Source organism: Agelaius phoeniceus, chromosome 6, assembly GCF_051311805.1.
Source record: "Agelaius phoeniceus isolate bAgePho1 chromosome 6, bAgePho1.hap1, whole genome shotgun sequence".
Taxonomy (NCBI): domain Eukaryota; kingdom Metazoa; phylum Chordata; class Aves; order Passeriformes; family Icteridae; genus Agelaius; species Agelaius phoeniceus.
The window spans coordinates 58,192,697-58,208,480 of NC_135270.1; the positions used below are offsets into that span (position 1 = coordinate 58,192,697).

A 15,784-nucleotide genomic window follows, 5' to 3' on the forward strand; every position below is an offset into this window, starting at 1 on the left:
GTGCGGCCCCGGTGCCGGGAGGAGCTGCCCATGCTGCCCATGAGGGAGCGGAGCTGTCCCGACCCGCTGCGCTCCCGCCGCGGTGCGGCCCCGGTGCCGCTGTGTGTGGCGAGACCCCGTCAGTGACGGGCGCTCGCTCTGCCCACCCTGGGCGCTGTCGCGCTCTCCCTCGCCGTGGAAGGCGAGCCCGGTCCACGGGCAAAATGCCTCTCCGAGCAGCGCATCCCTGGGTGATCCCGGGGCGCAGCCCGCGGGGATGAGCGGCTTCGGGCGGGATGAGCAGCGGCGGGGCCGGCGCCGCTCTACCACAGCCCAGAGATCCCGGGGACGCTCTCGAGGCGCGGGGCTTCACATCCCCGCCCCAGTCCCCACAGGCGCGAACAGAGATGTGTCACGTCCCCACGGCCGCGCGGCGCGGGCGCCCTTCCCGCGGGGGAACCGCTGCTCCCGAGCCCTCCGGGTCACGGCCCCCGAGCGCGCTGCCGTGGGGACGTGACACACCGCCACGCTCCGGTGAAGGGCCGCTGCCGGCCCCCTGCGCCGGTCCCCGCTGCTCCCCTGGCTGTCCGAAAACCCCGACGGCTGCGGGAGCCCCGTTGCCCTCTGGGCGAGCGGGCACGCAGGGATAAGCCGGCTGCCGCCCCCCCCGAGCGGCGGGATGCCCTGCCCTTCCCTGCCCTGCCGTGTCACATCGTGCCGTGCCGCCCGCTCCCCGCATGCACGGCCACACGTAGGCGGCCGGGGCAGCGGGGCGGGCGGGGAGGGGGCCGCGGCTGCCGAGCCGCACGTAGGGTGGGTGGGTGCGGCCTCGCCGGCGGCGCGGAGCGGGCGGCGGGGGCTCCCCGGCCGCACGTACAGAGAGGGGCCAGCGGCCACCGAGGCGGCTGCCGGGACCAGCGCCGGCGTCGGAGAACCCCGCACCGCGGTGAGTACGGACCCGCGGCACCGGGCACCGCTCGGGGCAGGGCGGGCAGTGTCCTGGGGAAGCCGCTTCTGATGCCCGGGAGGCTCCGCAGCCCCTCGGGCGGGTCTCCAGAGGGTTTGAGGACGGGGCTCAGGTTTCAAGGCGGTGTTGCGGTGATCGCCGCTGCGGTCGGGGCTTGGCTGCGGATTGTGGGAGCGCGGCTGGACAGCGGCACCTGCGCCGGGAGCGCTCCCGGGCCGGGCGGGAGAGCGGCCGGGTGCCTGTGCTCCCACGGGATGCGGGGCTCGGCAGGTGCGGGATCCCCCCTGCGCAGGGGAAGCCACGCTACCCCTACAGCGTGTAGGGCAAGTATGGGTTTGGGATGGAGCCTTGTGTGGTGTCTTTGGGATGTTTAAATCTGCAGGAGTTTTCCCAGCGACCGGGTAAAGAATTCATATTTTGCTTTCTCAAATAATCATGCACTGCGAAATGAGTGTTGAATTCTGCCGGCTACGGTACCGTGATGTTCTCCAGTTCACCAATAGCATCAACTAATTGATCCAAAGGTCGCTCCTTACAGCCAGGCGCATCAAGCTGTCAATGTCAGGAGCTCCCACAGTGCTCCAGGCATGCAAGCATCTTTCCATATTTATTGTATTTCCCAAAAGGTTCTCTCCCAACCTTTAGGAGCCTTCATTAGGAGGTGATTTACCATCGGCTGAACAGCAGTTGCCTTTGAGCACCACTGGTTGCCAATGTCATTGACTATAGGAACAGAGATGTTTCCAGAGCTGTTGCATATGAACTGTACAGGATTTAGCAGGAGAGCTGCACCTGCCAGGGTTTGGTTTGCATTTTTTCTCTTTTTTTGAAAAGACACTTTCATCTATCATTTAGATTAATTTTTAGAGATGTAGAGCAGTGACCCTGTTCATCCAGTACGTGACCCTGACTTCAACAGATTGTACTGATTTTGGAACAGAATGCCAACCCTGCTAGGAAAACAGATATAATGTACTACCCCCCTGCAATGGATTTAAGGATTCAAAGCACAAGTCAAGGGTGACACATCATGGAGCAAGCTCACCATTACATACAGCTCAAACCAAGCCCTGTTTAGTTACAGGAGTCATCCCTTAATTTAATAGGAGCAGAGGAGCCTGGCTCTGGAGTGATTTGTGAAGCTCAGAGTGTGTTTTCTGATTTTTGTTTTTTAAACATGCAGTGAGTGGGGTGATTTCTCAGGGATGATGTTTCAAGGAACACTATATGGATTTTTTTTTCCCCCTAAGGCAGATGGGGCTGCATGATGCAAGATGTAGTGAGGATGAGGCTGTTGTGCCCATGTGAATGTGCTCTAAGTCTTCCCTTGCAGGAAGTTTGGGTACAATGTAAAGAATTAAAATGCAGAAGAATAAAACCAAGTAACAGGGTCTCTTCATACAATTTCTCTGGTGTGGTATATAAAATTAAAAACAGTATCAATTTTTAGACTAATTAATACTCTTCTTCATCACCTGTGTTTTCAATGCTCCTTCAAATTATTCATTAATACATTTTAGAACAATTAAGGCCTTCAAACTAAAAAAAAGTAATAAATAATTAGATGATGTAAGGAAGAGTGTGCTGGTTACTGCATCTTCTTCATATTCAACTGCTAAACAAAAGGATAAAATCCTATTTGCTCTATCAATTCCTAGTTTATAAGTTGCAATTTAAAAGCCATCCTGCACTGATATAAATAATGGGGTTTTCCAGATGCATGTGGCACAAAACAATTTTTTTTTTAATACTTGATATGGTTGCATTAGAACACATGTTCAGGTTGAAAATATGAAAATAAATCATGAATATGTTTTATTAAATAGCTTATTCCACCTTCAGTATCTACAAACCTATTGCTAGTAACAGGATCATGCTCTACTGGTGCATGCCTCCTGCTTTCAGACTTCCCAGCAAGCACAGATTTTGCAAAAGCTTTTTAATCTGTGCAGAAGTAAGTGGCATTGATTTAAGGGGACAGCAGGAGTCACAGGTTCTTGAGCTATTTGTGTGTACTGACAGCAACTGAAATCACCTGGGGACATGGCCATGGATTCAGACGAGTTTGTGTTTTGTTACTAAGGGCATTCCTGGTGCAATTAATCAAAGAGGCTCCATAAACGTCCTCTGTCCCTCTGGCTCTGTAGCTGTTGCTCTCTCTTTGGCTTCCTCCAGGAAAAGGTACTCCATCCTCGTATTTGACTTGTTAAATTGAATGTTTGACCTCTTTTGTTCACACTCTGCTTAACTCAGGTGGGATAACCACATGTGAATAGGATTCAGCTTATATATAAATATTATCTATTTATATTATATTTAGTAGAAAATGTATGTTTTTGGGGACTGTGACCATGTCTGCTTGATGCCCTAGTTTCTGACAGCGGGCAGTAAAGTCTCAAACCTGCAAGGAGTTTGTAACTCTGCACAGTGGTTTAGTTCACTTTAAAGTCACCTCTGCCTATTACAAAGGAGAAAAGGGATGGACAGAAAGATCACAGATGTCACAAATTAGAAACAAACCCTCTCTTTTATTGAATTTTATACTGATACACAATCAAAAAGAAATACAGTCACAAGTACGTCAAAATGTTTCAAGAGAAATATCAATTGCAATACGTTGTACTTGGTTCCAAAAAAGAATTCCATTAAAATATACCACTTCTTCATGAGAGAATACTGCTATTATTCACAAAATCTACTCTACTGTATAAATCCAGCAGCAAACTCTTGAACTTTTTGGTAACTTGCTCAAGGTAAACAGGGAAGCAGAAGGAAAATGATAATTCAATTCTAGAATTTGGATCAAAAATCACAGTCCTCCAGAATGGAGCTTTTCAGGGAGTTAAGTCATAATGGTATTTTTAATGAAGGCTGGATACCCAACTCATGTGGAATTCCTATGAAAATGGACTTCCTACATAGTCCTGGTGGCCTGTGAGTGTTTCTTTTCATGCTGGACAGTTACAGTTTGAGCAACGTGCCTTAGTGCAGTGAGATTGGAGTGAGATGTGTGCTCAGGTCAGGAGCAGGGCAGCAGGGGGAAGGGGACAGATGGCTGACCTGGGGCCTGGCCAGCCTGGCTGACAGGGGCAGGATGCTCCCAGATCCCACCACACTGCCAGGAAAGGTTCACTCAGCAGTGAACAGGGGAGAACACTTGCCAACAGACACTGCCTTTAGCTGCCAGTGCTTAGCTGTTTCATTAAACAGCTCTTTAAGTAATGAAACATTACTATTAAATATGCAGTAGTTTAACCTGTAATCATCAGAATTACCTGACCCAACAGTTGTATTTCATTGGAAGCAGAGCTGATCATTCCATCCAAACTAAGCTTTGAAGTCCTTAAAACCCTCATCAGTGTTAAGTGGAAATGGTTCTTTTGTGCCCTAATCTGTGATTCTTTAATTCAGTAATTACTTTGGGAGAGTTGAATGTGTGAACACAGATACTATTAAGTGTTGTTTCTCAGGTAAGTTGTTTCCATTTCACCCAAAGGTTTTTAAAGGTCACCAAAGTCCAAGCCAGTCTCACTAGGTGGGAGGAAGGTATGTTAGCAAGAGGTACTTTGGACTTGAGGCTACCTTCATTTACTCATATCTTACACCCAAGATAAGTTACTGCACACCCTATTTAAGTGATTTCTGTGGAGTTAACAGCTGTAGTTTATTTTAACTACTTTCAGGTAAAGGAAGGAATTACGTCGTCGTAAATACTACTTTAAAAATTCCTTTACCTTTTAACAAACCATCACTGTTGATGATTAAAACATCAATAAAATCTGTATGTAAGAACAGTAATTGTACTATGCCCTGAAGAAAGCCTGGCTTGACTACTGCTCTAGTCAGGAAAACTTGGAAAGTAGAAAGTAACTCTGTTCTTCTCCTCAGTTTACCATTTTCACATAATTAGCATGTTCTATATACAGGAGAAAATACTGTATTTACCCACACTTTCTTCTTTACAACAAAGAATAAATCACAGAATTATTTGGGTGGGAAGGGACCTTAAAACCTGCCTAGTTCCAAACTCCTGCCATGGGCAGGGACACCTTTCACTATCCCAGGTTGCTCCAAGCCCCATCCAACCTGGCCTTGGACACTTCCATGGCTGGGTTCTCCACAGCTGATCTGGGAAACCTGTGCCAGTGTCTCACCACCCTCACAGACATTAATTTCCTCATCATTTCTAATATGGTGTCTCAACGTTTTAAAAAGGCAGCAAGCTGTAAAAAAAGCATGCAAGAAGAACACTAAGAAAACACTTAGAAAGCTATTTATTCTAGAAGCTTTTACTCCAAATTAGCTCCAGCATCAGACTCTGTGTTCCTGGAGTCTAAAGAGACCAAAAGCAAAAACTTTACGGGGGTGGGGGGGGAACCTTAGTAAAACAAATTTTTAAAAAAAGCAACTGAAAGGTGAACTAGGTTTTGCAAACTGCCATCTGCACTTAGCAAAGCTCTTACAAGGCCAGAGCAATTACTGCTCTTTTTCTGTGCCTTGTTCAGTGTCTTTAGGAGGCTTGGGGGGATTTTGTTAGGTTATTTTTCCCCTCCAGTAAACCAATACAGCTACAGCAGTTCATCATAGTAATCAAAATATTATTATTATGCATACTAAATGTTGTTATTATGCATAGTAAAAATGTTAGAATTGAGATTTTTAGATGAAACATGGCTCAGTTAAATCCACAGCTGCTGTCACTAAGATCAGAGATGATCAAGGACAGGGTGGATGGGGCTCTGAGCAATCTGATCTCATGGAATGCCCATGACAGGGGTGTGGGAACAAGATGATCTTTAAAGTCCCTTCCAACCCAAGCCATTCTCTGACTCCAGTGGGCTCATGACCATAAATTATATGGGGCACTTCAGTCTTCCTTCTCTTTTTAACAGAGATTTTATTTTGAAAACCTTCTGCCCTCTTAGTGCACCGAAGAGGACCTGACAGATCCAAACAGGTCAGGCTCCTCCAAAACACAGCCAAGAGATCAGCATAACACCTCTGACCTGTCTCTTGGAAGTGCAAAGGGATAACCCAGCCCAAGCCAGCTCAAAGTTTGGTGGGGCAGTTCAAAAGCAGAACCCAGCTGCACTTTTCACCTGCCTGCAAGACTGTCACAGAGGCACCACATCAATCCATGCAGGGCTAAAGCAGGAGGGATGCCCTGAACAGCAGGGGCTTAACCCAACTTCACTATTTAAACCTCCTAACTGCTGACAGAGGAAGAAAAGCCATAGAAAGAATGCCAGCCCAGACACAGCAGGCAGAGAGGAGCTCTGCTGCTTTTAGCCATTAAAAATGCATTTAAAATGTTCACTAGTGAAAATGTTCTCTGCATGAAGCTTCAGCTGCAGCTGACTGCCCCTACCTTCTCCTCTCTGTGCAGCCTCTACTCAAAACTTTATCAAGTGTGCAACTATCTTCTGCTGCCAGTGCCTTATCATCTTTTGTTAGTAGTGTCCTTTTAGTTTCATAGACTTGTGGCAGTTTGGAAAGTGCTCCTTTCAGTGGAACAGTGAGTTTAGAGAATAGGTTATGCTTACGTACAATGACATTAATTTCAAAACAGTGCAACGAAACCAGAAAGTTTACAACATAAAACCAAAGTAACTCCTGTGACACTCCACGGCTGATTACTTATATTGAATAAGTTTTGTAAAAATAGTTTGGAGAATGCACAGAATATCCTGACCAACACAGGGTTACCAGTAGCACTGTGCTTTATGATAGCAAAATGAGGAAAGTCACTGGGTCAACAGCACAAAAATGTGGAACAAGTTTCATCAAGTATCAGCTTAATTTTTTAATCATGGAATTTTGTGATAGAAATCCATCTCAGATCAATCACTGCTGTGAATTTTACCTTTTCCTGCTTTCCTGTGTTACCTTGATAAAGCTTCCAGAGACAAGCCTTTAAGCTGTTCACAAAGGTGAATTCTTTCTGCTCTAAAGTAAGACAAAGATGCTGCCTCCTTGCTGCCAGGTTTGCTCACTGCTGTGATTACAGGTTGAGAAGTGTAACGTCTTTGGCGAGTGGTACAACACTGTCTGGGAGACTTCAGGACTGAACAGGCTCAAAGAATTAATGCAGAGATGTTACAATCAAAATAAGGAAGCAGTAGTTTCCAATCAACTCTAAGTTAAAAAGGGAACACGGATGAACAATAACCACTAACAAAAATATAAATTATCTCATTTCTCTCAGATAACACACTCCCCAAGGGGGCCTGGTCCACATATAGTTTATTGATGTAAGAAAACAATACAGTTAGTGTTAGATCCAACCACAAAGAGCAAAAAGAATGAGTGAATGAAGGTTTTGTACAGTACATATAGGAAAATAAGATGTTTGTGACAACTATATATTTCTAAATAAAAAGGCTTCTAAATATATTCAAGTTATTGAAATCTACATGAAAACATATGGATGTTAATAGCAACAAGGTGCATAAAACCAAAACATCAAAATATTGAGCAACTCAATGATGTACTAGATAAAAGTTTGCTAACAATGCAAGATGTTTTACAATCTGCTTGAAATATCACCTATACCACACAGGGTAAGCTGAACATTTAGATTTAAGATCATACACAATATTAGCATTAACTTCAACAACTACAGGCAGGGATTTTTTTTTTAAGCTGGCAAAGTGACTACTTTAAGAACATCAAACTTTCTCTAAATTGAGAACGTATCCAAAGAAAATGCTGCTAGCCCTTTCCAGATAAAGCCTTTCCTTTGACTAACCACACCCACTGAAGTCAAAAGCATAAGACAGCATTTGAGAACAATTTATATTACAACGTGACTAAAATAATGACATAATCCAGGTTTAAACATGTCTTCATAGGCAAACAAAAGATTCTTCTTAAAAACTAGTTTTTATAAATGCAGAATATATTGCATGAGGAACTGCTGGTATTTTTTAAGAAAATATATTGTGCGATTGTGGCTACAATGCACCGCTGCAAAGCATTGTTGTTTCTTATAAAAACTATTAACATAAAAAACTTACTTGAACATAAAGAGTAAGAGAGCACAAGTCTTCCAACTACCTATGAAAAGCAGGATGGAAGTATTGCCAGTTTTTCCTGTGTTGACATTTTACTAATGATAAGTTTTGGTGACCAACTCCCCAGCCAAAAAATAAATATTTTTTTTTCATCAGGTGCATATTTCAAAGCTGCTATTGCAAGTGTGTTTTAAATGTAATGGACTTAAAAGTGTATGTACCAAAGAATTATAAAAATGCACTAGAGTTTGAGTTATTGTTACATAAAGAACATATTAAAAAGACTGTCAAAATAAGTAGAAAGGGGATCAAAACTGAACTAACTGAATTAGTGCAGTACTGTAGCCAGGCTTCTAAAATCAGATATAGAAAATATAAATAGACTGCTTTAGGTGATGATTCACCAGTGTCCAAAAAAGGAGCAAGTTTTGTGAAAGCTCAGTTAACTTGATCCAGAGCTCTGAGCAGTTCTTCCCCCTGTAGCAGGTTTCTGTTGCCCTGTATGGGAGCATTTACTTCGCAGTCGTAACTCGTGAGTTGGGGGAGTCCACTCTCATCCATCGACTGCCCTAGAAGTTTACTTGCTATGTCTAAAGAGGGAGGGGAAGGAGAAAAAGTGCACTTTATTCACCATGCTTAACCTCTCCTAGAGCTGTTCACAAGGAGCTATGTCTGGACAGTTTTGGAGTCTCTGTTCTCTTTGACACAGCCCCCTCCACCCCCTCTGCCTAGGAAAGGAAGATACCAACCAGTTGATAGTAGAATGATTGTCTTTTGCTCCACTCCACTGTGACCATTTGTTTTGCATCCCTTTACACGTTTCCAAGCAAGTGATGCATTTCCTCCACGGTCACCTGTCTGCTGGAATAAAGACCCCTAGAAAGAAATAAAAATAATCTTCTTTAGTGAATACTGTAGCTTAATAACCCTTCACGTCCCTCTTCCAAATTAGCAATTCATGTCACTAAGTACTAATATGGTATTGTTACAATTTAAAGTGGATTTGGTTCAGAATTTGGGGAGAAATATATTTCCAAGTACACAATAATTGAAAATTATTTAACAGAAAACTGAATCAGGTTTCAAGACCTGACTTCCCTTAGAGAAAACAATTACAAAATCCTGGTTATCATCAGGTACCAGGCTCAAGATTAGCGTGTACACGTACACAAACACACCCGTTTAATTACCACTGCTCTGGGGTGAGTAAGCATCAGGTTTTCACTGCAGTCTCTAATGGCTTTCTGCAATGGAATTAACAGTGTAGGCAGGAGAGTCAGGAGCCTCAGTAGGTCGATTCTATCTACACATTTAGGATGTAAATTCTGCTTGCACTCCAGTTATTGCCACCAAGCCACCCGACCCAAGCCTTGTGAAAAATGCAGTCCTACACCAGTCTAGTGCAGATATGGCTCCTTAGCATATTGTTTTGACAGCAGAACAGAAGATATGGAGATTAGGAAGCTGTAAGGGCTTCGTATAATTGGGATAAGGAAGAAGAAGCTGCCACTGAAACAGATGGGATGGAAAGAAAAAGCACCATCTTAGTATCAGGTCTGCTGGCAGAAGTACTTGAATCTGCAAAGTTTGGTCTTGTTAGTGACACTGACTGCTGCAAAAAGAGGAGAAGGTGTTTCACAACACTGCCATTATCCTCAAAATAGTGAGGAACATATGTTTTCAGGTTATAAAGCACCTGTGTAAGTCAAGGGAGCAGCTGTATAGTAGAAGTTATAGTTAACTCAGAGCTGCAGTTCATAGTGAGATTAGTCACCTACAGTGCTGCTGCTGCTGCTTATTTTTTACCAAGAATGCATTCCAGCCCTACATGTTAAGAAAGATATGGCTTGTAACTGTTCCAGTGTAATGATTTATATCATTATTCTATAACCTCACTATGACACAATATTTTATAATCTTACTATATCTTGTCCTTGCCTAATTCTCCTGTTTTCTTAGGAAACTAAAAGTAGTATTTTACTTTGGTCTTCATTTATTTTCACTCTTGCAAAATACATCCCACTTCCCTAGAGCTAAAAAGTTGTGGCAAGTGTTTGTACAGCCCTAGAACAGCATGTATTCTAGGCTTGGATTTAACATAGTTTTTCTTCTGCTTGTGTGAAAGGCCTGTATATCCTCCCAGAAATCCACTGTGGAGAGAGAAGCCAAACAACAAAAGCACTTCTTAAAATAACTCCACTAAGACCCAGCTTCATGGAAATTCAGCTTCTGGCTCTGAGAAACCATCACAATATTTGTAACACTTTTGTCAGATACAGACAAAAGAAAAAGTTTAGCAAAAGATGAAGTCTGAACCTGTAAGGATTAAACTGGCACTAAGCACAGAAGCCTGAACTCTATTCCAGCAGATAACACGAACTGCTTGTGTTCTGTGCATTTAATAACATTCCATGCTGTTTTGAATATTTTATCAGCAACACTATGAGCTGTAGCACCTCTGCATGAGAAAAGGGCAGTGGAAAGCAATAACATTTCTTGTAGAGCTGTGAATTCTTGCTGAGCTTCTGGAAGCAGCAGAACAACGTGCATGGAAGTGCAAAGCATTTAACAAATGAAAACAACCACATAGAAAGGGCATAGAAAAACTGATTTGTCTTATGCTCAAACTAGAATGCTAGAACAGGAATAAGGAGAGTTCAGAGGAAAAATAATCCTGCACTGTAAGATATGGTAGATGACTACAACTAGGAGGTGGCCCAGTAGAGAAACAAAGAAGCTCACAAAGAAGCTCAAAGGCTACATTGCAGTAGAGGAATTAAAACTAAGACTTTTTAAAACTTGACAAGTGGGAATTTGCAGTGAAGATGAGAGAGAAAAAACTGTGCAATGGCAAAGCTCAAGGTTTCAAAATACTGAGAATTGACAGTGAGACACAAAGATTATGAAGACAAGGTACCCTTGCAGAAAATAACAAGCTAGACAACCCCCAATCAAGTGACACAAATCTAGGACTATCTACAAAGTTTCTTTTGAATAGCTGGGACAGATGAGGATGAGCTACTCCCAAGTGCCCACACTAATACCAGAGAGAGCATGCATGAAAGGGAGTGGCAGTAATAGACATCAGCTAGGTTATTATAGGAGCTTTCTTCCCTCACAGTTCAGATGGTCTTATCTGATTAAGTAAAGGAATCTCAGACCAAATGGAAAAATAGAAGCATAGGAAGAAGCATAAGAACACTAATCTTCAGTGTTGACAAATATGAAAACTGAGTTTGAATTCAAAAGTTAAATCAATAGAGCAATTACACATTTAAATGTGATGTCTTACATTTGTGCATATTCTACTAAAGAGACTCGTATGTTCACAGAAGAGTATCTTCTACCTAATCAAGAAATGCACATGGGTGTAGAGGGCACTTTTGAAAAGGTGACAGTAAAAGAGAACTAAAAGTGGAGTATCTGCATATATATATATATATTAAAATTTCACTATCAATTATCTCTCATCCCAAGATTCCACTGCTTACCAACAGTTTAACTCAGGAGTCTGCACTGATGCCTCATTTTAGAAATTGCAAGGTTAAAAGTGAACATTTTAAAATGGTAAAACAAAACTCACAATTCCAACTGCCTGAAAAAGTGAACCATCATGTTCCATTTTTCGTTTTCTCTGAGCATTATGCAAAGCTAGCATCTTTGGATTTAGTTCTTCATCCAGTGCAGTAGATCTAAGAAAAATTGATTCAGGCTGTTAAGACGTTTCTACTTTCCTCGAGCCATTCTTCTTTCGTGGACACTTTTATAAACAACATCACAGAACTGAATTTATGAACTCCACTACTTTTCGTTCATAAATTGACTTATTTTAACAATCATTTTCTATGAGCACAGCAAATGTTAGCCTTTAATCTTGCTGTGAAGCTCAGAATGAGTTTTAACAAAAAAATTTAAATCTGCAGAAAAAAAAGCATAAAAGTTCAGCAGTTCACTATCAACAGAAAAAAGGGAAGGAAGGGTGAGGAAAAGTCTATTCTGAATATTTCAATGTACAGATAAATCTTTTACATATCACAAATCTCATGTTTGACTTAATATAGTTTTCTATTGTGATAAATATGTACTACAGGCACCACAGACCATCACAAAACACATTTAGTTTGAAAAGCAGTATCTATTGCTTGTAGATATCTGTACATCTGATATCTGCAGTATCTGCAGCACAGACTGTAGTTGCCTCTTACCTCTAACACAGTGGACAAGGATGAAAGCACCAGAAACATTGTGTGGGTGTAACTACCTGAATTGCCTGCATTTTTATAAAGGCTGCGCATCAGGTACAAGAGCAGAACAGAATTTTTACATGAGGGGCTTAGGTAAAGGCTACCATGAAATTACCTTTAGGGGAGTTTACTATTAAAAAAGGACTCATTTGACATGTCCAAATTTAAATGTCTGTGAAGAACGCTGAGGATGAACACACAACAGCTGGCAGAATTTATATATAATTCCTTGAGCAGAACCAGAGCTTAAGCTGCACTTTTTTAAAATACCTTTCATTGAGAGTGACTGTTAGCAAGCTGGGTGCTCCTGGAGAAGGCTTTTCCACCTGCTCCACCGTTCCTTTCCCTGCCCTGATGGGTGAGGCAGTTCGACTCCTGCTCCCCCCGTAGGGCGAGGCGGGGGCGCTGCTGGGCTCGGGGCCCCCGCGCGGGGGCGAGGAAGGGACCACGATCGGCTTCACCTCGTCCCCGCGCTCCTGTGCCTTCAGCTTCACCTCCTCGGGGCTGCCCGAGCCTGCCTGGCCCTGCTGCTGCTGCTGGAACAGGGGGATGCTGCCTGCACTCTGTGAGCCGGACGAGCTGCTGCTCTCCAGCGGGGACAGCTGATCGAAGGAGCGCAGCTGGAAGTCGTCATCCATCGGGATGTAAGGAGCCAACATCTCTAAATCTAAATCGGTTTCCTGGAATGGACAAGAGGGGGAACTTAGCAGTGTGGAAGAAAGCTCAACTAGGATTTCATCAAGGGTTTTCCTGTTACCAAATCCTTACAAATTTTTTTTAATTTTATGTTTTAATCAAAATATTACATAAAAAGGGAAGGAGGTGCCTGAAAACATTCTAAAAAGGAAAAGAAGTACATTCAAAATTCTCTATAATCTAAGTTACTGTACATTACCTGAGTAGAGAATGGATTTTTTGCTTCTGTATCTATGGCAAAGAGTTTCTCCACTAATTCCAGTTTGAATTCACTGGCCATATCATTATCCACATCAAAGCAGTAGTCGTTGGGACTACTGGGCTGTGAAAACATTTTGAACACAGTTTTAGGTTTCTGTCACTGCATCACTTGCCATTGTTACCTACAGATTCTCTGCAAAATGTTCTAATGTAGAAACTAATCCCAAATTGTAGCTGCACAAAATTAGAATGGGAAAGGAAAACTCTTACATTTACCTGTATACACTCAAATTTACCCCACCAGGGAAGCACTTGCTTAACTGAAACCTGGAAGTAGCCTCTACAGTAATTCACTGCAAATGCTTTGCTGTTTAGGGAAGCTGTATCTGAACCAACTGAATGAAAAAGATCAATCCCAAGCTCTCCTTGGTTCTGTCAGATAGTATTGCAGACATTTGCAAGACTCACTTTGATGAAAAGATATGACAATTTATCAGTTTTCTCAGATCATAGTGTGAGCTTAAGTCATAAGGTAGAAATAATTTCCCATTCCTGTCCTGGCTGCATCCTTAACCAGATCTGCCCCACAAGACCCAAGAGCACATCCATTTTAATGACAGCATATCCAAATGATGAAACTCACCTCAGGGGAACTTTGGCTGGTACTTGCATCAGAAGGGCTGGTTGGTTGTTCTTGCACCTGAGGCATGGTAAAAGAAAGTTCGAGTGGCTCTGTGTTTGGCTCCAGCTTTGATACAACTTCTCTATTGAGTGCAGGATCAGCATTGCTACGGAGTGGCTTTGTAGTTTCAGAGGCAGGTAGTGGGGACATTGCCATATTTATATTCTGCAATTTCTCACTGGATGAGGGGAGCATTACATCGTTATACAAAGGAACTTCATCACATTGTTGTTCATCAGACTCTATAAAAATTAAAAGAAACCATCAACCTAAGTAACAGTACTGTGTGTGTCTATGGACCTCATTAAATTGAAACAGCAGCTGAAATACCACTGGACAAGTGGTACTGGGAGGTTATTTTATGAAATCTACTATAAAAAGTAACTTTGCTAATTAACATGCTCTCCAATTTAAACACACACCCACCATTACTGCTGAAATCTAGAGAGATAATTGTGTCTCCAGCAGCTGGGGCTAGCACAGTTAAAGCATCTGGTTCCTGTTTAAGTTTTTCAAATAGGCTGTTGGTATCATCCAGGTCATCTTTACTGAATATTTTGGTCATTTTCATCTCAGGAGACTCCACTGGTTTCAGCATACACTCAGTTTGTCCAAGGGAAAAAATTAAGTCCTTCTGAACAATTCCACTGTCAGACAGAGAAGAAGGTGACTGTTAAAGAACAGCTAAAAGGAATAAGTTCTGGCCTAACAGCTTTCTAGGTTGAAACTCACCCACTCTCCCCACCAAAAAACCCCAAACCAAAAGAAACAAAAAACACCCCACCACACATTTCCCACAAAATTACCAGGATAAGAGCTTTAAGATTTTTTTTTGTTACTCATTCTTTCCTCAAAAGTAACAGACAAAGCAAGCACTAATTGTGGTGCAATCATAAAAAAGCAACAAACATAAACATGCTTTTCTGAAAACATTGAAAAAGGAAAAGATGCTTAAAAAAGAGAAAAAAGTTACATATTTCCTAAACTGCTTTTCTTTGTTTTAAATGAACGGGAAATATCTTGATAGACATATTGGGACATTCACTGAAGTTTTGAAAAACTAATTTAGGACTATTAGACATTTGCAGAAGAATAGTCAACCAGTCTGCTCTCAACTGAAGCTTTCAACTAAAAGAGGAGTTCTAAGGAATAAAAAAGATAGATGGGATTGAGAATGACACCACTACTGCTGCTCTGACTCCATGACAAAGTTATTGGTGGAATTAACTGCTCCAGACTTGGGACAAAGATTAGAGAGTTGTCTAGAATGCAAATGCTCAAGTGCTTCCAATCATACAGAAGAGGCTGGTTCTACACTCATTTGCCCACAGAGATCATCTACTGACATCACTAGACCAAAAAAGCACTTTGTTCTCAAATACAATTTCTAATCCTAGGACTGGCAGTATTCTAAGAAAAATTTCACTGGTAGGAAACAGCAGCATCATAACACACTCAGCAGGGGACCAGTGCCATCAGAATCTGCTTGGTCTTCACTATAAATGATGACAACACTGAAGTCCACTCAACTTACCTCAACACATAGTTCACACACACTATGCACTGTGGCTGAGAATTCTTAGTGTTGTATATAACAGTTGCTTGAGTTTCAACCCAGACATAGCCACCTTGTTTGGCCAGCATTCTGTACTGTCCTGTTGTCACCTGCCCTTTTGTGAACACTAAAAGCAGAAAGAACACCAGCTTCAATTACAGGCAGAAAAACCCCAGCAGAACTGTTTGAGGTCAGTATTCATTGCAGATTCCTATCTGCAACTAAAAGAAAGCCCTTGTTCTTCTGCTGCTTTCCCCCAGGGCTGTTTCCATCTCCTGTAGTTTGAGGGCTTTAAATTCAGTTTTCACTTACTGTCATGGTGTGTTTTGGTCAGATGATCAGAATCCAGTGCGTGATAATACTCATAGATTGAGCGACCCAAGAGCTCCTCTGGCTCATACCCCATCAACTCTGTAATTCTTTAAAACAAGAGAAAAAATTGCTATG

General features: G+C 42.5%; 1 protein-coding gene and 1 long non-coding RNA gene across 3 annotated transcripts in view; one reads left to right on the forward strand and one right to left on the reverse strand.

The window, feature by feature from the left end:
* The first annotated feature begins 796 nt into the window (after nucleotides 1-796).
* Nucleotides 797-15,784, forward strand: part of LOC143694425 (uncharacterized) — a 63,123-nt gene continuing 48,135 nt past the window's right edge. Inside the window, exon 1 of the long non-coding RNA XR_013182907.1 lies at nucleotides 797-925. This is a non-coding gene — a long non-coding RNA (uncharacterized LOC143694425). The remainder of the gene's footprint in view (nucleotides 926-15,784) is intronic.
* Nucleotides 3,455-15,784, reverse strand: part of HIF1A (hypoxia inducible factor 1 subunit alpha) — a 35,451-nt gene continuing 23,121 nt past the window's right edge. Inside the window, exons 7-15 of one of the 2 annotated variants that reach the window (XM_054634708.2) lie at nucleotides 15,650-15,756; nucleotides 15,317-15,464; nucleotides 14,209-14,429; nucleotides 13,744-14,024; nucleotides 13,099-13,221; nucleotides 12,474-12,883; nucleotides 11,543-11,651; nucleotides 8,709-8,835; nucleotides 3,455-8,549 (exon numbers count right to left, since the gene is read on the reverse strand). In XM_054634708.2, coding sequence (XP_054490683.2) covers nucleotides 8,398-8,549; nucleotides 8,709-8,835; nucleotides 11,543-11,651; nucleotides 12,474-12,883; nucleotides 13,099-13,221; nucleotides 13,744-14,024; nucleotides 14,209-14,429; nucleotides 15,317-15,464; nucleotides 15,650-15,756 — 1,678 coding nt within the window. In that variant the 3' untranslated portion in view covers nucleotides 3,455-8,397. The remainder of the gene's footprint in view (nucleotides 8,550-8,708; nucleotides 8,836-11,542; nucleotides 11,652-12,473; nucleotides 12,884-13,098; nucleotides 13,222-13,743; nucleotides 14,025-14,208; nucleotides 14,430-15,316; nucleotides 15,465-15,649; nucleotides 15,757-15,784) is intronic. The other variant, XR_013182906.1, reaches the window with a different exon arrangement.